This window comes from Lontra canadensis, unplaced genomic scaffold, assembly GCF_010015895.1.
Source record: "Lontra canadensis isolate GAN:19392208 unplaced genomic scaffold, GSC_riverotter_1.0 scaffold5, whole genome shotgun sequence".
NCBI classification, from domain to species: Eukaryota; Metazoa; Chordata; class Mammalia; order Carnivora; family Mustelidae; genus Lontra; species Lontra canadensis.
This window is the reverse complement of record NW_022630999.1, coordinates 16874344-16896694: the sequence shown is the minus strand read 5'-3', so window position 1 is coordinate 16896694 and position 22351 is coordinate 16874344. Positions and strand designations below refer to the sequence as shown.

The 22351-nt window shown below is 54.1% G+C and overlaps 1 protein-coding gene across 7 annotated transcripts in view; it reads left to right on the top strand.

Moving 5' to 3' along the window:
- Positions 1–22351, top strand: part of TNIP1 (TNFAIP3 interacting protein 1) — a 46639-nt gene that overhangs the window by 18422 nt on the left and 5866 nt on the right. For all 7 annotated transcript variants that reach the window (XM_032851588.1, XM_032851584.1, XM_032851589.1 and 4 more), the window contains 11 exons: positions 1073–1207; positions 2550–2635; positions 3983–4066; positions 6449–6640; positions 10201–10295; positions 11850–11970; positions 15736–15825; positions 17533–17598; positions 17758–17889; positions 20022–20150; positions 22043–22174. In XM_032851588.1, the coding sequence (XP_032707479.1) occupies positions 1096–1207; positions 2550–2635; positions 3983–4066; positions 6449–6640; positions 10201–10295; positions 11850–11970; positions 15736–15825; positions 17533–17598; positions 17758–17889; positions 20022–20150; positions 22043–22174 (1239 nt within the window). In that variant the 5' untranslated portion in view covers positions 1073–1095. The remainder of the gene's footprint in view (positions 1–1072; positions 1208–2549; positions 2636–3982; positions 4067–6448; positions 6641–10200; positions 10296–11849; positions 11971–15735; positions 15826–17532; positions 17599–17757; positions 17890–20021; positions 20151–22042; positions 22175–22351) is intronic.

Below are 22351 nucleotides of genomic sequence, written 5' to 3'. Positions count from 1 at the left end.
CCGCCTCACAGCTCTGTCTTTGCGCACTCCTGTAGAATGTTGGCAGTGTCCCCGGCCCTGGTTCCCTGGCCCCAATTCCGCAGCGCCATGGGGGCTGGACTTAGGACACCCCAGTGACCTAGAAGGAGGGGTGGGGTGGGGAAGGGGGGAGGAGCTGGAAGGTCCAGTTTGTGCACATGGAAACAGAATGGCCTCATCTTGGAAGCACCAGAAATGGGAGAGCTGGCCTCACCAGGCCAACAAGGGCACAGTCCCCAAGTGTTGATTGGAGCAGGGAGCTGAGCTTGGCTTGAGGCAAAGCAGGGATAGGTCCTTTGGTTTCTTTTTTCCTGGCTTTTGCTCAAGCTGTCCCCTTTGCCTAGAGCAAGTCTGCTTATGTCCCTATGACTGAACCAGTCCAGATGCCATCTCTTCCTCCGTGTGAAGGATTCACTGATGCCCTGTCCAGAGGAGTCTCTTTGCTCTCCGTACCCCTGAAACTCTTCCTTTGCTTTGCTGCCACCTTTTCTGGCCGTAGGCCTTGAGGGGTGAGCATAGGTCCCCAGTTTTCCAACTGCTTACTCCTTGCTTGGCAGATCTCTGCTTGGAATGGCAGATTAGGCAAGGGGGAGTAGAGTTCCCATTTTCCACTTGTAGAAAGAAAACTGAGGCCCAGAGGGGTGGTGGTATTACCAAAGGTCTCCTCCCTTCAGGCAGCCCCTGACTGGTGGGTGTAGGCTGTGGGTAGGCCCCAGGGGCCATGATGGTTGCTCTCAGAAAGCCCCTAGCTTTCTGTAGAGTCCCTCGCCAGGTATGGCAGGAATGGGTCAGCAAGACAGTGCCTGGAGGCCAGGAGTTTGTTTTCGGTTCCCCTCTCCTCCATTTCCCCTGATTGCCGGGCCCCTTCTTTCCCTACCCATCTCTGCTTGGGGGCTGGAATGATGTGTGTCGCACTTAGCCCACAGGGCGATGGTTGGGGCACAGCCCAGGGCCCACAGCATCAGAAGCTACACAGAAGCAGGCTTGGGGTGTGGGGCTGGGAGAACGGGTACACTGATCTGAGTAACTCCTTTGCTCCCCATCATCTCCCCAGGGGAGCTTTTGGAAGAGTCCCAGATGGAAGCATCCAGACTGCGGCAGAAGGCAGAGGAGCTGGTCAAGGACAGCGAGCTACTCCCAACGCCGTCTCCCTCACTGGCCTCCTATGACCACCTGGCTGAGCTCACAAGTATGAGGGGGGCCCAGTGGGCCACTGCCTTTCCCCAGACTCCTAACTCTAGATCTGAGCAGTGGTCACATTCATTCAGAAATCATTCAGAAACCCACATCGCCTCCACTGGTCCTGAGGCCACAGACCCTCCTCCTCATTGTGTTTTGTCTCCAGTATCCTTCAGAAGGTCAGGCATGGAAGGGACCGCAAAATCATTCTGTCCAAAAGTGGCTGGGGACTCAGCACTCCAGGGGCCCTGGCACACCTTAGTGATGGGTCACAGTCCCCTGCACCCAGGATGTGGCCTCAGGGTCTGTGGCAGCGTATTTGTTCTGCACATCTTTAATGAGCAGCTACTGTGTGCCAGGCATCGAATTCCAGACAGCCACTTCGAGCCACTCAGAGTTGGCACATGGGTCGAAAGCTCTCTGGGCTGGCCCCACTTGTTCCATTTTACCATGGGGGAGGCTGAGGCCTGTGGAGGAATCTGGATTTCCTGTTAGCCTGATGCAGTGTATTTCAGGTGTCAGGTACCTGCACACCTATTAAAGGGGAAACACTGACTAGGGGGAAGGCTTGCAGTCCTGAGTGGAGTCAACACACTTTCCTTGGCGTGTCTCCGAGTAAAGGGCAAGGTCAGGGACCAGGAAAGCAAAGGTCCCCTCATGTGAGGCTCAGGTGCCTTCTGCTGCAGCCTGCCTCTGGTCTTGGCCCAGGCCCGTGTGCCGGCCTTCCGCTGGCTGGGGGTTACCTTCGCTGAGTGGACTAGTGAAGAAAGTGATGATCCCAGAGTCCACTGCACTGTAGTCAGCGGAAGCTTCCAGCCTTCACTGGTCTGCTCAGCAGTGAATTCGGAGTCCCAGCCCCTGAGGGGACATGCAGCCACCCTCCAGCAGCTCCAGGAGGTCAGGGAGAGCTGAGTCTGAGTCCTGGTTTTGCCATTGCTGGCCATGTGACTGTGGGCCGGTTGGTGACCTTTCCTGGCTTCCCGTTTCGTTACTTAAAAGTGGAGATACAGAGCTGTCCCGAGTATTGGCTGAGATGATAAATATAAAAATACTTGGTTAATTATGCGGTGTCCCCCTTGTCATCAGGGAGGCATGTCCAGGGTAGTGAGGAGCAGAGGCCACCTTGGGATTTTTCCCAGCAAGTGCGGAGAAGATGTCTTTCCACCCATGTTCTGTCCCCATTATTCCAGTCATTTTCCTAGGCTACCTGCCCCCAGTGGGACCACCTCCCATTTTCCCAGACTCATGTAGGGAACGCTGAGAACGCTTCTGGCCCGGGCTGTCCTCGAGGGCGCAGGACATGGGCTTTCCCCCTTTCCCTTCTGCTTATCCATGTGTTCTCAATTCTCCAGGAAAGGATGCAGGTGGCCCAGCACCGCCCACTGACCCTGCACACCCCAGCGACAAACCCGAGCCAGTCCAAAAACCTCCATCCAGCGTAAGTTACATTTGGAACCATGGCTGAAAGTTGCCTGGACTTCAAGGGCCCCATGGTAGATACAGGAATTTGGAGAGGGAAGGTTGAAGTCAAAACGCTTCGGTTTTGACTTGCTAGGTGATACTGGGCAAGGTGATCTCTCTCTCCTTGGGGCCTCACTTTCCCTGTTTTCAAGTGAAGGTCATAATTAACACTTAACCGGGAAGACCCCGGGATGCACAGGGCATTCCTCCCATCTACTGAGTTGCATAGTACTGAGTGTGTGTTGACTGTACACAGTGCTGGGAGACTAGATAGATGTGGCCTTGAACTCTTCTTCTCCAGCGGGGCTTAGACAGTACTTTCTCCAGATATGCCTTGAGAAGTTCTTCTTGGTATCTTATGACTGGAAGGGGCCATAGTGGTCATATGGTGTAGGGTCTTCATGCTACAGATGAGGTCCAGACAGGGAAGAACTTTTCGCTGTAAGGTCGTGCAGAACACTGGGGAAGTGGAGGTGAAAGGGATGCTTAGCAGGGTGGGGCCGAGATCCCGAGCTGGGTTCTCGGTGGCGGGGAGGCTCAGCTGAAGCTGAGTGTGGAGGCCCTTCCGCCTGTCTGCCTGTTCCTGGGATGAGGGAAGGGCTGGAATAGGCCTTGGAGACCAGATTCAACTGCAGTCCCAGAGCCAGTTCCTGGTTGAGGGGAACCGTTGGCCTGTCTGTTGTTTACACAACTATGCATCCTGCGTGGTATGGCTGAGAGGTATGATCGTCTGAAAGTCCTTGGCCACCCACCCTGCAGTTGGGTGACTCCTGAAAGGCTCTCCAGATTTGCTGACGTATCCTTGGGCCTTATTGCAGACGGGTGCACACCTCTGAGGTTTCTGGGACTGGGTTAGCGAGGCCAGCCCGGGACTGCCCTGGTATGGGCCCTGCTAACCGCGATCTGTGCTGCCCGCCTTTGCGTGAACTAACGACGTGCTCTCAGTTTCCTCATCTGTCCAAAGGGGATAGGGTCCTCTGATCTCTCTGTAGGTTGCTTTGAGAAACACTGGAATTTGCAAACATTCTAAATGTGCAAGGCCTAACGAGCTAGTTAGCAGTTCAAGGTCACTAGCCCCACATCCCCGTTTTACAGATGAGGAAACTGGCCGTGGAGGGGAAGGTGACCTCACATCACACAGTGGGGTGCGGGCAGACCTGCTGGGAATCCTGCTGTGGGGGCTCACAGGAAGCCATGTGGAATTGCCCTGTGGGCACAGCCTGTGCGCGGAGGGGCTGCCCGGACGAACTCCTGCTCTGTCATGAGGCCCCAGAGGGGCGAGGTGGTGTTCTCTCAGGCAGTCCGTAACTCCCTTTCTGTGCAGGGCACCTCCTCTGAATTTGAAGTGGTCCCCGCCGACGACCAGACTTCTCCCCCGGCAAGTGGCGGCCACACCAGAAACACAAAGGTGAGTGGATGGCGGGTATTGGCTCATCCCACGTCTCCTCTCTGTTTCAGTCACCTGGCGCTGGCAGAGAGGCACAGGATCGCTCACATCCCTGGGGCACTCTGGAGTCACTTGGGGATACACAAGGGGCTGGGGCAGGGGGCACTTCTCGCTCACATATGCAAATTCCTGGCCGATGACTTCCCCGACTGGGGCTGCACAGGCACCCGACCATTGAGAAAGCCTGGGCACGCTGCCAGCCCCGCTGGTCTTGGCCTTGTGCTGGGCACCTCCACATACTGTGAGTCAGCTCCTGGGCCTGTGGGCTCCTAGCCTGGGTGGAGGAGAAAGGGCCAGAGAAGCCCCGAACAGCTCAAGGCAGGTGATTTACCCTCTTGTGCAGGCTCACTGCTCCTCCCAGGTCCCCTTAGGGCGTTTATGCACACACACTCACGCGTACACACACACTCCTCCAGCTCTGGGGGTGTCTCCCAGCACCCTCTTTCCATACCTCACCCTGCTTGCTGCCTTTACGCCAACTCTGTCCCCCTTTGCTCTCTCTTAAAATGGCAGACTTAGTGGAGAACCATTGCAGAAGGTCTAGAACATTCTTCATAAGTTTTAAAAGTCCTGTCCTCTCCTCCTTCTGCCTCTGTGTCCACTTTGAGATTTTTTCGGTGCTGATTATAAGGCAGGAAGTGGCGTGACTCTTGCCCATGGTTCCTATTTCCTCCTCCCACTGAGGACTAAGGGACAGGTGTTGCTCCTTGATTCACTGGTGGTGTGTTGCGTCTGTCAGTCCCCCCGTATTGCAGGGTCCCCGTCAGGTGGTCATCTGGCTTACACTAGCACGCCCTCAGTGACAAGTGGCTCCTCACCGTATCGGACAGGTCTGAGCATCAGAAAGGTTCTGATGCCTGGAGGCTCTGAGATGCTGGCTGAGGAGGAAAGATAGCACCCGCCCTTACCCCCACCCTGCCCCTGCTCAGAGAGTATGTCACTCTATGACCTTGGCCCAGTAGTTGCATCGTGCTGCCCCACCATGTGCCTCGTCTGCACCAAGTAAAGGCAGGATAGCCTCCCTGCTCCCCGGGAGCTTGCAGGTTGGTGGGAGAGATCATAGAGATGAAGCGGTCCATGAGCCGTAAATAGAGCAGCAGTCAGCACCTCTAATCCTCTGTGGGAAGAGGCAGTGGGAGATTGATCGCCCAGCAGAAGCAGCAGCCTCAGCTCCTGGGTGGGTAAGGTGCTAACAATATCGAGGAGGCATTCGCCGAACGCCGTGCAGTGGCCGTGGGGCACCTCCAGGGCAGCCGAGTGCAGACAAGGGAGCTCAGGATGGCAGGTGCCGGATCAAGAGCCAAAAGCTGACGTTCCAGTCCTGGCTCTGCCACTGAGTCACTGGGTGACTTCGGGCAAGTTCCTTCTGCCCGTACTGTAGGTTCTCAGCCTGAGCCCTGAGCCTCCCCATGGCGCTGACATCTTGACTTCCATAAGTGTTTAGGGGAGGCTGCTGGAGGAGCTGAAGTGTGGGCCTGGCTAGGAAGGATGGGCAGAGGGGGCACTGTGGGAATGAAGACCGAGGAGGTGTGGGGCCTGGTGTGTGGAGGTCCAGGCAGGGGATGGTGGGGAATCAGATACCCAGCAGGGGAGCCGGGCTCGACGCAGTGAGCTCTAAGGGGCCAGTGAGGATCCTTGGGCTTGGTGTTGGCATAACTAAGTACCATTGTCTGGTAAGAATGTTCTAGATAGGAGAGGTGCCTAAGAGAGAGAGAGAGAGACTGATTACTGAGATTAGACCCACAGTTTGCTTCATTTCTTACATGCACTACTAGATTGGGGCTATTTGAACCTTCTAGAGGAGTGGTTCTTGACCTGTTTTGACTCTTGGGCTCTCTGAGGAATGGATGAGTGCTTGGACCATTCCCCAGAAGGGATACACCTATAGACACAAAAGTAGTGTAGGTTTCTGCATGGCTCCCTAGTCGAGAGTCCCTGAACCAAAGAAGCAGTACTGTTTATAAAGGGACACCCCTCTCCTGGGCTTGCAGCTTTCACATCTCGTTCATCCTCCTGAGAACCCTGTGAGGCAGAAGGGAAGGGAGGAGTGTGTGTACATTTATTAGAGGACTCGGAGGCCTGGTGGACGAGTGGTTTACCCGCAGGCACCCAGTGAGGCCCAGAGTGTGGGAGGAAGGTGGACCCAATGCTGGTGAGCCAGCCTGTAGCCTGGGAGTCCCAAGTCCTGCCTCGTGAGTCAGCCCCAGACAGGGAACCCGTGTAACTAGAGAATTTCCCTGGGTTTTGTGGGGCTCAGGGGGAGACTGAGTCATGAGGCATGGAGTGGGGGAAGCTGAGGGAGAATGGCTGGTGATGAGTGGTCCATGTGCCCCCCCCCACCAGGTGTTGGGTCCCCTGCCCCACGAGGACAGCAACCTGATGCTGCATTTGCAGCGCCTGGAGAGCACACTGAGCGTGTGTGCTGAGGAGCCGGACCACAGCCAGCTCTTCACGCATCTGGGCCGCATGGCCCTCGAGTTCAACCGGCTGGCCTCCAAGGTGCACAAGAATGAGCAGCGCACCTCCATCCTGCAGGTGAGGCCGACTACGGGGTGTGGGGGGGGGGGCAGGGATGGCAGGTGTGCTCCCTCTCCACCTCCCCCAACCCCACTCTTCCTGGGGAGCCAGAGGTCCCAAGGGCCCCTCCAGTGATGTTGGGGGCTGACCCCGGGCTTACTGTTCAGGGTGGCGAGCAAGGTCAGGAAGTTGTGGGAAGGCGAGAGGAAGAGGCAGGAAATTGGAAAACGTGTGGGCAATGCAAATGTCACAGTCGGGGTGCCACCTGGGAGTGGGCCTGGGCGCTTGGTGGCAGCCCCGCCTGTAGTGGTGGAAGAGTTGGGATTCGGCCCGCAGTCCATCATGCTCTGAATCCCATGCCCGAAGCACCCTTCCCGCCTCCCAACCCTCCCCACGCCGTAGTCGTGATGTCAGGTTCCCTCCTGGGCCGGGCCGGGCCTTGGAGTAGAATGGTCCTTGCTTCCAGTAGGGACTTTTTGGTTTGTTCGGCTATATGAGGATAGCCAGGTCACTTACCCTCTCTTTCCTGCACTGTCCCTCTCCATAACATGGAGTCGGGAATGCCTCCCTCGTGGGATTGCTGTCCCGATGGAGCACCCAGGGCAGCCTCAGATGCAGCATGTGGTCGCTGTTAGTGTTTTGTGGGGTTCGGTCTTCCGTACCAGGCTGGGGATCTTAGCCTCAAGGGCCTGGGGCAGAGAAGGATTCCCAGATGGCGAAACTGAGGCACTAGGAGGCCTCCTTCCTGCCTTCATGCCAGTCACTGTTCAGTCACTCATCTGTGGTCTCGTTGATGTCAGCAGACATTCAAGACGCTCCAGTTGTTGTGGGCGGGGGAAGGGGGAGTCTGCTGTGTGTGACCTTGGGAAGGGCTGGGCTGACAAGAGCAGGGGTGGCGTCCAGGCTGGAGACAGGTGTGAGGACAGAGGTGAGGGGCAGAGGACCCCAGGGAGAACGCAGGACTCCCATCCCCCCACGAGGGAGGCGTGTGTTGAGGGGAGTGACCGGAGCACACCGTAAGGGTCTCAGCGAGGGTGTGTGTGTGTGTGTGTGTGTGTGTGTGTGTGTGTGTGTGAAGGTGAGGTCTTTCGCCATCACAGAGGCTTAGCAGTGTCCAGGTCGAGCTCCGAGGAGGTGAACGTGGTGCGCTGTGTGCAGTGAGATCCCGAGTGCTGACGTTTTGGCTTTGAAATGGGAATCGATACCAGGCCTCATAAGAGAGGGTCCTGCCAACCTCCTTTTTTATGTATCGAGCTCTTGTGTGTTGCCTTCTTGGTTCTTGGTCATAGCTGGTACTAATTTTATCTTATTCGGTGGCTTATCCACTTTGTGTTTGATTTTGTTGCCTTGCACTCCCTGCTATGCTGGACTATAAGCCTCCTGTAGCAGGGCAGCTCCTTACCTGGCACGGTCACTGCTGTGTCCTAGGGGCCAGCACATAGCAGGTGTTTCATGCACGTTTTTGACTGAGTTAGTGATCAAATGACCTCACAGGTCTGCTCTTTTGGCCCCTTCGATGGAAGGTGATGACCTTGATGACATCCTCCGTTGGCTGCTCTATGCCCAAGGCATTTGCCCAAAGACTCGGAGGAAGCAGCCCTCTGGAATGGCAGGTAGACAGCACACAAGTCCTCGTCCCGGCCTTCCCTTCATGACCAGAAGCAGGATACTCTGTTCCCGCCCAGGGCCATGGCATCCTGGGCATTTGCCTAGCCTGTGGGTGGAGGCACATTAATCCGGTTTCTCCTCATTTATTCATTGATTTGTTTCTTGGTTCACTCCACAAACACTGTCAAAGGCAGGTATAGTGTAAGGCTTCTGCTAGGCACTGGAACCGGTCAGGGTAGTCTTCCGCCCCCTTGGCCTCGGATCCCTTGTGTCCTGCCAGCCTCCGTTTCCAGGCTGTCTCCTCCACGCAGCATTCCTGGGTCTCCCCTGTGTTAGTCAGAAAGGGCTAGGTTTTTCTGTGGAAACACACAACTCTGAAGTCTCCCTGGTTACCGTACAGGTTTCCCACGGATCCTGTGGGGCAGCGGCTTGTTTCCGCTCCTCAGTTACTGAGAGGCCCAGGCTGACAGACACCCCGGCATCACGGGCCCTTTGGGCTATGAGGCAGCCCCAGCCACTGGGGAGAGAGACCAGAGGATTGTGCCTGGGCCAGCCCAGCAGCGAACACACGTCGTGCTCGCTGCTGCTCACTTTCATGGGCCAGGAGTAAGCAGGTGATGGCAGAGAGCCTGCTTGGAAACAGAAGGGAGCAGGTGGTAGGCTGTGATCACCACCAGCTGTGCACTGGCCCAGCTACAGGCCTTCCCTCCCCTCTCTGTGCAGGGGGCAGGGGGTGGGGGGACACCCCAGTTTCCATCTGTCACATGGAGTGGAATCCCAGTGGTGATTCTTAGCAGCTGTGCAACCTCATGCAAATCACTTCACCTGCACCGGCCGGGCTTTTAAAACGGAGAGTTCAGTAGCTTTGGGGAAGCCGTGCGGCTCCCACGAGGCAGTGAGTGGAAGAGCACCCGGCCATGGACGTGATGCGTACTAGGTGCTCACTAAGTATGTGTCTAAAGAGTGAGCACCTCTCTAGGGACATGCGCATCACGCACGTCCCGCCCTCCAGTCTGTCCCTCCCATCTTCCATGCCCCACCCCCCGCCTCCCAGCAGGAGTCCACAGATAGGTTGGGGGACTGGCCAGCTCCAGAGGGTCTTGTTTGTAAAGCAGGCAGAGGAGGAACTGTTGTCCCGTGTGGAGAGGAGGGAGCTGTGTCTCTGAAGTGAAGCAAGCCCGAGCGGCACCTGAGACCTTGCTGAGGTCTTGAGCAAATGCCCTCTCTCGCCATCTGACCACACCAGAAGCTTCTGACCTTCCCCAGGTTGACTAGCTCATGAGCCTCCTGGGACATTTCTCCTCACTTGTTCGTTTCTTCACGGGCCGCTCAGTCATGTGGTCGGGCATTCCCTCAGCAGAGTTGAGTGCTGGCTGCGCTAGGTCCCGAGCTGGGCTGGGAATTTGACGGCAGACTGGAGAGTGGGGAGGGGCTCCCGGGCCTGTGGGTGCTCACAGACTATGGCTCTTCGGCTGTCCTTGTCACAGGTCCTAAGCAGGGGGACAGCAGGGGTTGTGAGCAAGGATAAAGGCAGTGACCTCACTCCCCCAAGGTGTGAGAATCAGGGAGGACTTCTCTGACAAAGGGACGTTTAGGCTAAGAGTTGAAGCAGGAGTAAAAGTCAGCTGGGGTGGGCTGGTGAGGAAGAGTATTCTGTGCTGTGGGAACAGCAGTAGAAGAGGAGGAGGGATGGAGCTCTCTGCCTAGCAAGACCTGAAGGGCCTGTGGCTGATTCTTGGTCATGCATGCTTATGGCTGGCTCCCGAGGGAGAGGACGCGTAGAGGAGCCAGTATGGGCCTAGCGCCTGGATTCCCAGCTGTCCTGAGAGGGGCTTGCTGAGGCCACGCAAAGGGGATCATGTGTTGGGACCTGGTGTGGCTGTGGCCCTCCCCTGGCCTTCATTGTCAGCCTGCACTTGGGAGGCACTCCTGCCCTCACCTTACCCCCCGTCAACCTTTCTGCCTTGCAGACCCTGTGTGAGCAGCTTCGGAAGGAGAACGAGGCCCTGAAGGCCAAGCTGGACAAGGGCCTGGAACAGCGGGATCAGGCTGCTGAGAGGCTACGGTAAGTCCTGGCTCCTCAGGAGCAAGGAGTCAGACGGGCAGGAGGAGAGGGTAGTGCCTCGCATTGATTTTTCTGGGCTGTGGGCTGAGGGCTCTGAGGCTTTTGATGTTGGGTCTCCTGGTCCTTCTCCCTGGGTGCCTTCACTGGCCCTTTTAATACTTTCTCAAGGGCCTTGAGAGCTTCAGAAGAAGGTCTGCACAAATTGGGCTCCTTCCTTAGGAACCTGCCCCCTTGGCCTGTTAACAGCAGCCGGCCTGCTGTTGGGACAGCTGGGAGAGGGCTCAGGACTTTGCTGCCCTCTGCTGGTCACCATCATGTCCTGCCGTTTTCCTGACTACCGTCAGGGGTCCCTCATTTGCCTCCTGGCTCTCCATTGTGCCTCAGAGTCACTGCGAGTCTGGGAGAGTTCCCACTCCCAGCCCTGCCTCCTCAGCTGAGCTCCTGATGCAGTGGATGTGAGGCAGGCCTAGGCATTTTCCCAAGGGCCTCTGGGATTACAATGTGGGTAGACCCGGGATCACACTTGAGAAACAGTGCTCTTGTCAGAGTTTGAAGGGCCCTTCGAGATTACACAGGTCAGACCCCGCATTGTGCAGAGGGGAGACTGGGGCCCAGGGAGTGCAACAGGTAACTACTGAGTCCCTGTGCCATTTTGAGTGAACACTTGGCCGAACACTTGGGAGGTTTTAGAGCCATAATGACTCCATCCATGGATCCGAGACCCCAGGTGGAGGAAAGACTCAGGACTAGAAAGCAAGAGTGCAGGTCCCTGCTGTGTGACCTGTGGAAAGCCACTTTACTTCTCTGTTTTTCTATTATTACATGGAAGCTTAGCTGGCAAATACAACGTAAATATTTTCCCAATTTTAGTCATACCTGAACCCACGTCAACACTTTCTATTATGTTCTATGTCACCTGCCTTCTCGATTTAAGAATTGGCTTTGATTTGAATCATGTTTTTCCTGAAAATTATGATTAAAAAAACTTGCCATTAACAGAATAAATAAAACTCGGAGTTAATAGAAAACTGCATTCCCTATGGGTAGAAGACAAGCCCAAGAAGAAATACAGCAAACATGGAAGGGTGTTACTAAGTTCTGGCAAAGTGCCATGGCCCTCGGGAGGCTCTGAGCCTGAAGCCTGCCCTTTCCTGTGAATAAGGCAGAACAGCACGTCCTGGAGGAGAGCTCCAGATCTGTTGGCCTCAGCTGAGAATGTTCCCTGCTCTACACAGGAGGTTTGAAGCTGACTGGAAAGAGTGTAACTTGCTCCCTGGAGTGTGATCGGAGTCGTTTAATGAAGGTTTTGAGTGACATCCTGGAGATGTCATGTGTGCAGAGCCCCAACCATTGGGAAACCCTGCTGCTGATGACCAGAGACTTCTAGAGAAACCCAGATTGCCAGCAAAGGGGCCTAGGGATTCCTTCTTTGGTTTGGGGTCCCACCTTCTCCTCCAGGACTCAGCTGCTCTTCGGAAGAGTAGTAGGTCCGAGAACCCTGGCTTCCTTAACACAGGGCCAGCAACATGACCTCTGTGTTTGCCTCTGACCCAGGGAAGAAAACCTGGAGCTCAAGAAGTTGTTGATGAGCTGCGGCAAAGAGGACGCCTGTGGGCAGCCAGGCTCACCAAAGACAGAAGGCGTAGGCAAGAAGGGGGTGGCTGGACACCAGCAGGTATGTGCCCAGAAACTCCTTCCACAGCATCCTCCATCGTCAGGGCCTGGCCTCCACAGCCACCTCCCATGGTGGTGAGCTCCCCACCTCCTGCCGCAGCCAGCGTCCCTGGGTCGAGGTTCTTGTTAGATAGCATCTCCTCAGCTCAGCTTGACAGTCCGTACTTCTGGAGCTTCCACTCCTCGGCCCTCATTCAGCATCCCATCCCCTGGCATATACACTCGGGCTGCTGGCCGTGACTCTGGCTCGGTGGCCCCCACAGGCCCTCTCCTCTCCAGGCCTAGTAGCTCCACTTCCTTCAGCCACTGCTTACAGAGAGTGGTGTCGAGTCCTTCGCTCAGTCTGGGCACATTCCCTAAACGTGGTCCCATTTGTGAAGGTCTCTGATGGGTGGGTCTCAAAAGTCAGTTTAACGTCTCAGATATTCCTGGCAGGATGGGGTGTTGGCTTGAGAAAGCTCCTCAGGGGACCCAGGTGAGCTCCTGGGATTGCATCCTGGGACCTCTGACCTGGAGAGAAGTGGGGGTTAGCTGACATTGCCATGGCCTGGCCCCCCCTTCCCATGGCTGCTCCCAGCTGTGGCTCACATCCAGTTCCCAGCCAGAAGCTGGCTCTCCTCCCTTGCCTGCTCTGTGTCTTTTCCCCTTCCCACAGAGCTGAGTCTCAGCTTTTTCCTGACACATTTTCCCTTTTTAATGGGGCTTAATGGCTGCACAACAGGACTCAACATCTTTAACAAACCCCACACCTATGTAATAGTAGTAATTATCTTAATAACTTAATACCTTGTTACTATGTGGCAATGTGGAACTCATATCTGTCATCCTATTTGGATCTCCACTCCACACGTATGCTAGGCAGGGCGGGGATGATGACTCCATGACAGCCTTGGCAGGAGGTATGGAAAGGTCACATGACTTCCTGTCACCAAGCTCCCTGCATCACCTGCTAGCAGGCTGACCAGCGGAGCAGCAGAGATGCACACTGATAAATGGCAAACTCCAGCCCATGACGCCCCTCCCCTCCTCCATTCACCCCTCAGGGCAGAGCCCTCCTGGGCTGTCCTTTTGTGGAAGTGACCCATGGAGCTCCCCCTGAGCCACGATGGTGTGGGATTCTGTGGGCAGTCCTCTTCACTTTCCCCAGCCCTTCGGTGTCAACTCATGTCGCTCGACTCCCTGGAGGTCCAGCTCTTAGCATCCTGCTGGGGAGGAAGGTCCCATGGGGGGCGTGTGTTAGAGGCAGTGGCCGCCGGAGCCCCATGTGGCTTGAGTGCTCACTCACCTCTTGCCAGAACAGCCACCTTGGATGAGTTACACAAACCAGCTGTGTGGCTCCAGCTTCTTCTTTTGTAAAATGGAAGTGATAACACTGGCCTCAGAGGATGGTGGGAGGATTCAGTGGCGTGATACCTGTGAATTAGGTTTAGCACCAGGAGCATATGGTAACCTGTGACCTTAGCTATTGCTTCTCATGGCAGCTTTGGTGCCGGCAGCCAGGCAGGCTGACCCTTCTCTTCTTCGTGGAGGTTAAGGGTGTACCCCCGGGAGCCCCCAGCCTCTCTTCCTCCTTGCCCTGTAAGGAGGCAGCAGGCTTCTAGGGGCAGGCCCATCTCTTGCCTTCCTTAAAGGCCAGTGTCTCTGGAGGGCTCCCCCAGCCCACTCTTCCTAGCTCGTTCTGTGGTGTGCTGACAGGCCTCAGCCTACACGGGGCACTGGAGCCTCACGAATGCTGCCCTCATGGCCCAGGCCTGCCCATTCCCACCCAAGCCCTGGGGGAAATACAGGGAGTTGAGGGGCCAGGGGATAGAGAGAATGTGGGCAGTGACCCCAGGACAAATGCTGACAAGCCCACAGGATATCAGAAGTTGGGGCCTTTGGAGCCCACCTTGTTTGGTCTCCTCGGCAGAGAGCCAGCACTCCACCGCCAGCCTCCTAAGCTGGTTGTGCTCTTTCACCTCAACATCTCCTAGTCCAAAAAAATTTTTTCAAACTTTATTTTGAGATAACTTTAGATTTACAGAAGAGTTGCCAAAGTAGTCCAGAGACTTCCCAGACCCCCTTGACAAGTTACATAATTGCGGTTCAATGATCGAAACTAGAAAATAAACCACTATTAACTAAAACTATAGACTTTGTTCAGATTTCGCTGGTTTCTCACTGCATCCTCCTCCAGCACTTTCTGTTCGGGCATCACCAGTCCGGGACCCCACATTCCCTTAGATTCTTCCGGTCTGTGAACTGTCCCAGCCGCATCTTCTCTTTCACGAGCTTGATGCTTGGGAGTTCTACCGGCTGGTGATTTTGTAGCGTGTCCTTCAGTGTGGGTCTAATTGGTGTTCCCTCATGATCAGATGAAGGGTGTGCCCTTGAACTTGGTTGGGAGCACAGTAGGAGTGACACCATGCACTTCTGGTGCATCCCGGCAAGGGTACATGACGTCACTGTGTCTTATCACCGTCCACACTGATTGCTGGCTAAGGAGGTATGTGTCAGTTTCTCTGTAATAAAGGAACCAGTTTTCCCCTTGTGGTTAATAAATACTTAGTTCTGAGGAGAAACTTTAAGTCTGCGCAAATGTCCTATTTCTCCTTACACTTCTTATTGTAGTATCCATGATGGATCTTACCTGCAGAGATCATGACCGTAGTAGATTTTGAATTTCCCTCGCTCCTTTTCTGTTTAGTAATTGGAATTCTTCTGTAAGGGAGAGTTAGCCCTTCTCCCCCACTTACTTATTTATTCAACTAGTCTTTTCTACCAGTTGTGGACTCAAGGATATTTATTTTATTCTTTGGATCATCATCTACTACGACCATGATCTATATTTTTGTTCAAATTGTTCTAGCTTAGGCCAGAGGAAGCTCTTCAAGTTGTCTCCTGTGCCCATGAGACATGCTTTGCTTCTTCATATTATTATTGAGCACTTTCTTACTTTTAAAGATTAGTTTATTTTAGAGATGTGGGGGAAGGGGCAGAGGGAGAGAACCTCAACAAGCTTCATACCCAGTGCAGAGCCCGGCGTGAAGCTTGATCTCACGACCCCAAGATCATGACCTGAGCCAAAGCCAAGAGTCAGACGTCTAACTGACAGAGCCACTCAGGTGCCCCAGCACTTTCTTACTTCCTGGCACAAGTTGATCCCAACTCTGCTTCTGTTTTACCTGCCCCTGGAATCAACAATCCTTCTCTAAGGAGCCCTGCCTCTTTTTGTTGGAGAATAGCATTTAGAAACAAAGATCTGGGCACGGGGTGTGCTCACTGCTCCTGGAGTGTCACTGGGTTAGGCTCTCTCAAAGGACAGAGCTAGGAAGCACATGTACATGTACTCATCACACATACACATCTTTATGCCATATCTTTCTAAACAGATTTATTTAATTATTTAATTATAAATTTTCTACATATAAAATAAACATTTTATAAATTATTTTTTTAAAAAGCCATAACTCTTACCTTCTAGTGAAGGATTTTTGGTTGATGTTGGGTAGGGGATGGTGGCAGTGCCTTATAGAGTCTGAGCAGGGGAAGAAGTGGCCATGGGAAGGGGAGCAGAGAGCAGGGGGGCAGGTGGGCAGGGGAGTAGGAATAACAATCTGGATAGACTTTCCAGAGCAGGCTTAGTCATGGCTGGGATGTAGAGTGGTGTCCTGGCTGGTGGGCAGATTAGAGAAGTGGGAGAGTGAGGCCTGGATCCCTGGGTAAAGGCCCTCAGGAGCCTTGTTCTTTGAGGCTTTGCTGAGGGTCCTTCTGTGGTTCTCTCCAGGCTTGTGCAGCAGCAGAGAAGAGCCCAGAGGTGGGGGCCTTGGGTACAGCTGAGAAGAAGGTAAAGATGTTGGAGCAACAGCGCACTGAGGTAGGTGGCGGAGGGTGGAGGGGTGGAATTCAGGGAAGACCCTCCTTCCCTCCTGGGCCTGGCAGGACAAAGGCCCTCCCTGGCCCCCTGTCTCCTCCTAGGTCACCATGGTGGTCACCATGGTGACCACAGAACCATCTGTCCATGGGAGAGAGACCTGCCACCTCATTCTGGGCTCTTGTTTCTTAATCAGTTCCCCTGCCTACAAGGGTCGCTCAGAAGACGTGGCATATGGGGCCTGGCCTAAAATTGTTGGCAGGGAGATAGTTTAGGAAGGCTCCTCTGGCACACCCTGGATGGTGGAAGGTAGGCGGGTGGCAGCATCAGGGGCAGGGAGCCCGGAGCTCCTTTGTCACCACGCTGCTGGGTCAGGGAGGGACTGTCACAGAAGAGGAGGATTGGATGCCTTCTCACAGCACTGCTTCTCACCAGTTGGAAGTCTCCAGAATTGAGGCTATGCCCATGTACCCCACCATCTCCCACCCCAGGCCAGTGTTTCCAGACTGGAGGCGGAAGCCCAGTCCTGTCTGTAAGGCTTCGCCGTTCACCCCCCACCCCCACAGCTCAGCTTTTCCTCTGGATTCCTGGGCCTTGCTGCCCTCCCTGGGGCTCCAGCCCGGGAGCAGATCAGGCTTCCATCAGTCTTCTACTTACGTGTTTATCAGTTTTAGTTTTCTTTTGGTTTTGCTGTAAGGTCTTCGTTCTGATGACAAAAGTAATATAATGCACATTAGAGAAATATTGAGAATCTCTCCACCTAGAGATGCCCACAAGTTGGCAACAGTCCCGAGTTTTATTATGTACTTAACTAATGCATAATCTGTTTTTTTAAAATAAACAGAAAAAATTATATTCTTCATACTGCATGATTGCAGGTTATAGGTTTTTCTTTTCTCCTCCAAAATCAACTATATCCTTGAGGGTCACTGTTTATGTATCAGACATATATTATATTTCTTCACTTTTGAATACTCTTCATCGTATGTTAATGTGTCTGAAATGGGGATAGCTTTTCCTATTGTTTTATGTATTTAGTGGTGTAGGATTGTTTTTCTTCCTTGAGGAAGTGGTGTGTCATGGAGGGCAAATAATTCGGGTTGTCCTAGAAATGTCCCAGTGTATTAGGGGCCTGATTTTCTTACTAACTGCACAGCTTCTCATTTTCGGTTTCTAGTATAATTTTCTTAACCCACGTCCTACTCATCAGTAGTCCTCTAGATTTTGCCATCATGCAGACGTTGCTGAGACGGCCAGCCTGGTACTGGGTACTTACATACACTGGTGCGAGGGCTCCTTCAGGTTTCCTTTTCAGACACCAGCAATGAGTTAAGGAAAACAAAAATGGGAAGCTTTCATACGCAACCCCAGGTTGCACGTGTGTTGTGTAACCATACTCCAGAATTACATAATTTTACATAAACTACATAAATTTATGTAAATTACATAAAGTTTATTCCAGAATTACATAATTTTACTGCTCCTTTGGTGTTAGTCTTACTTCCCTGGTGAAGATAAAATACAGCACTTGATAAAGGTTCCTCCTTGGGGAACGTGGAGTCTTCAAGAAGGGGAGGGTTCAAGGCAGAGCATCCGTGACCACCGTTCTCCCACACACACTGCACGCACTGTGACAGCCAGTCCGTGTGGAGTTGTCCCTCTTTGTGCCTTCACTGCCTGTCTCCTGCTAACCCCAGTCTCTCCCCACAGCTGCTCGAAGTGAACAAGCAGTGGGACCAGCATTTCCGGTCTATGAAGCAGCAATACGAGCAGAAGGTAGTGTGGGGTGATGGGGACTCACGGCTGAGCCCCAGGTGCCTGGCTGTGCTCTCTGGACCTCCCCGGTCTCCACCTTCTGCTTCCTTCTGAGGAGCCTTGAACCTTGCAGGTTCACCCCTTCCCTCACGCACTCCCCGTCTCTGCCTTTGAACCTAGATCACTGAGCTGCGCCAGAAGCTGGCGGACCTCCAGAAGCAGGTGACTGACCTGGAGGCCGAGCGAGAACAGAAGCAGCGTGACTTTGACCGAAAGCTCCTCCTGGCCAAGTCTAAGATCGAAATGGAGGAGGCAAGTTGACTGCTGGCCCTGCAGGTTCAGCTTGTGAGGCCTCTCTCCCCCACCTCAGTAGCTGAGAGCTCAGCATAATAAACAGACAGTGGGGGGGTGGGGGGGCATGGCCAGAGTCAGGAGGCCTGGGGGTCCCAGCTCTGGCTCTAGCGCTAAGGGCTGTGTGGCCACAGGCAAAAGCACTTTCTTTCCCTGTACCTCAGTTTCCCATCTGAAAATTGAGATTGGAATAGCTATTGCTTCCCCTATTTTCATGTTTGCATGCAGGAGAGCTTTTTGTTTAATTAAAGGATTTGTTTAATTAAGATGTTACAGACTGGGGAACCATACAGGGAAGCACAGAGTATAAAAGAGACACATGCAGGCTGCTCGGGTACTTGCTGGGAGGGGGCGACAGCTGAGTGTTTAGAGTAGTGACGGCTGTTTGGAGTGGGGTGGGAGGGGGGCCCTAAAATATCAGACAGAGCTCCCTTTCTTCACTGTCTAGCCGCTGTTCAGCAGAGCGTGCACTTGGCGCCGTGCTGGGCACCGAGACTCAGCGGGGAACAGATCAGCGGGTGGGGAAGAAACAGGAAACAAGTCATTACAGAAGCAAATAGGAACAAGTGTGTTCAAGTATCACAGGAGAAGTTCCAGGGAGTGAGGGGAGGGCATAAGGGGGAGCCAGGTCTGGTCTGAGCGGGGCCAGGAGCAGGTCCTCTGAAGAAATTGTGTCTGAGCCATCCGTGTGTGACTGATAACAGCCAAGGCTTTCCAGGACCCTGGGACAGCTTAAAGAGGAAAGGCCACTGGGAGCCCCAGATTCTTGGAAGATTGTATTTAAGTCATTGTGTCTTTTCCTTCATGGGAACTGGGCACAGGTTGCTTTTACCTAGCTTAAAAAGCCATTTTCAACACGGATTGCATTTCACAGTTCCCTCTTTCAACATGTGACCCCAGGGGCTTTATCTGAGGGTTTGGCCTGCCTCAGTGACCACCCCTTGCCTTGAATGTGTGTGTTAGGGAGGACACTGCCTGTCTATTCCCCAAGGGCAGTCACATCTGTGACTGTCTACCAGACCCCTGGCTCTTCAGCTCCTTCCCCTAGCTTATATCGCTGGGTGAGACAAGTCCATGGGATGGGACAGTCCTCCCTGTTAGCTGGGAGGTGGCCCTGTGTTAAGGACACATGGCGACAAGAGGCCATGCTAATCCTGGAGCCTCTCAGTGGAAGTCCCGACCCCTCCCACAAGTTCTGCCCAAGGCTTCCCTCCCTAATCTCTGGCTGACCTCCCTTATTTGCAATACTTCCTTTGACTTGCAAGGGGAGAGGGAGCACCAAGCAGAATTAGGAGACCTGGCTTCTAGCCCCAGCTCACTGTGTGGCCTTAGGTAAGTCACCTCCCCTCTCTGGACAGTCCTTTCCCATCACATCAAAGGATTAGGACTTGATGCTCCCCAAAAGCCAATCCAGCTGTGGCCTTCTGCAGTGAAGTAGTCCTGCCTGTCCCATAGTGGGCGTGGGGGCGGGGCTTCCACCTGGAAGCCCTCCCTGGTTTCTTCTCAGCTGTGGTGCCCTTTCTTTTCACCTCACAGTAGTTTGTTTCTCTGTGGAGGAACACTACCTTTTATGCTGCATTTATTTCTCTAAGTGTCTTCTCTCCTAGGCTTAGAGACTGTAAGAGCTAAGAGATCCTTTAGATAGTCTCAGTGGTTTTATCATTTCTCTGCATCACAGAAGGCGTCAGTGTGAATCTGGAAGAAACTATGGCTCTTCTCCCTAGAAAATCACACAGGCAGAATTTTGCATCCCATTTTGGGGCTCACAGACCTCCTGACACCCATCCGTGGCTCGTGTGAAGAGCCCCCAACCGGTGGCAGATAGGGGAGCATAGACCAGAGAGTACTGTGACAGTGGCCAAGGTCTCAGCTCATTGGCAAGAGCTGCCTTGAACTGAGCTGCCTTTTCCTTGAGGACAGGATGTTCAGGCATTAGGGCTCTGACGCTCTGCATGGTGTCTTCACGCAAGCACTGGGGACTGCTGAGGGAGAGGCAGAGAGGAGGCCTGGCTGACCGAGGTCAGAGGCGGGTGGGGCAAGGAGTTCAGGCTTCCCGGAGAGGCACCTGCTGATCAGCCCTGTGTCCCCCGAAGACCGACAAGGAGCAGCTGACGGCGGAGGCCAAGGAGCTGCGCCAGAAGGTGAAGCACCTGCAGGATCAGCTGAGCCCGCTCACGCGGCAGCGGGAATACCAGGAAAAGGAGATCCAGAGGCTCAACAAGGTGGGCGCCGCGTATCTCCTTTGGTGGCCTGTTGGCTGCTCCGTCTTCCCCTCCAGCAGGGGGAGGTGCCCCTGTTCACTGGCCTGTGTGCCCCGAGCACTCAGCACAGTGCCTGGCATCAAGCCCATGCTCTGGAAACGCCTGCTGAAGGGAGGGGTGAGCAGAGGCCCCAGGGTTCCTGCCTTGAGAATCGGGACCCAGGGAGACGGGGCATCTGGGTGGAGGCTGGATTTGAAAGCTGAGGCCCACTGCTTTGAGCCTGGGCAAGTGGGTAGGGGTGAGGCTGGCTCTGGGGCTGGTTTTAGTCCAGGCTTAGCCACTACAGACTCTCCCCAGCCTCTGTTTTGCCATCTGAACCCTGGATGGACACCTTCCAGCCCTGCCCACCTTCCAGCACGGGGGTTAAAGGAGCAAGCTGAAGGAGGAAGCTTTGAAAGGAAACGTTCTCCGAAAGCCTGGAGTTGTCTGTGGTTCATCTTTGCCTCCTTTCTTGTCTGTCTGCCTTCCCCCCTGCCTCCTGACCTTGCCCACAACAGGGTCTGGCCTGAGTTTGGCATATTTACTGGGCCCCAACCCTGCTAGGGGAGCCCTTTCTGTTTGGTTTTGGGATTTGATAAACATTGATTTTGCCAAGTGTGGGGAACCGTGGGACCTGTTCTCAGGGAAAAGAATGACCTGTCCCGAGCTGGGGGCCTTGGGGACCTAAATCAGAGTGTTGTATTGTGCATGGTGCTGGACCCTAGAGGTCGCTCAGGCTGGGTCACTGCCCCCTGGGTTTCCCTGGCATAGTGGGAGACAGACACGTGTGGGTGACCGATGCAAGGCAAGTGACCTGCTTTGCTTGTGACCTCCGGCAAGTCTCTCCCTGTGCCTGGACCTCAGTCTTCTCATCTGAAAAATGGGCAGACGGAACAGGAGGATAGAGTGGCTCCATAACTTGCCCTTGCAGCGGCCGGGGCTCACTCTCAGCTCAGCACTTGCCATGGGTTTCTGGGAGAATCAAGGAGACTAAGCAGGGCCCAAGTCCACACTGGGGGAAGTTTTCTTCATCCCCCCCACTGCCTAGGGAGGCACTGTGGGCGCTGCTGACGCATGGCGAGCAGAAGCCCTGCCGTGCTAGGGGCTAACGTCCATGTGGTGATGAGCATGGCAGGTCCTGAGTGGGGTTCCAGAGTCCTCAAGTAACACACTAACTGCGCTGAAGGGGAACCCCATTAACAGAGATCTTTCAAGAAGCTCTGAGCACACTGCTTCCATAAAAGGAAAGGATTTTGTGAGTGTGGTGGAAGAAGGGTGCTTTTCTGTTTTCAGAATGTTACTTGGTGATGTTTCAGCCTGTTTTCAGGCTTAGAAAGACAAAATATTAAATAAGTCAAAATTAAATTCTAGTGTAATCTAACTACAGAAGAGCTGGGGACAGAGAGCTCAGCTTGGGAGCCACGGGTTTGGAAAGCTGAAGAATCTGAGGGCAAGGCAAGTTGAGGACATTGGAACCTTTCCCAAAGGGCTTAATATTCTCTCTAGGTCTGGGTGCTGGGAAGTGAGCTGCCCCTGCTCAGGGAAGGGGACATTCTCCCTTCTGTGAGGACCCCCCACTTAGCCTGCTTCTAAGCTGTGTGACTTTGGACACATCACGGTTTTCTGAACCTCAGTTTTCACATCTGTCAAATGGGGGTGATGGTCATAGTCTTTTCTTCGTAGGACTGTGGAGAGGATCCAATGAAATGATGTGTGTCATGTAAATAAATAGGGTAGCTCTTAGTAGATAGTACTAGTGGTGGTGGTTATTATTGTCCCTCATGTCAGGAAGGTCCCTGGAGGTGACCTCTCCAATGGGGCCGGACTTCCAGGGCTGCTTCTGATGGGCCTGTCTCCTTTCTTCCCAATCCCAGGCCCTGGAGGAAGCGCTGAGCATCCAGGCCTCCCCTTCCTCTCCACCAGCAGCATTTGGGGGCCCAGAAGGAGCTGGCGGCCTCCTACGGAGACAGGAGCTCGTCACACAGAACGAATTGCTGAAACAGCAGGTGAGTCCAAGAAGAGGAGGTCAGGTAGGAGGTGCTGAGTCTGGAGCTGGAGCATTCCTGAGGACCCGCAATGGGCTTGGAATCCCGTAGAAGCTCTAATTAGTAGTCCACATTCTGGCTGCTGGTCAGGACCCCTGTCTGGTTATAGGTTTATCCCTTCCAGCACTGTGTCCCTAA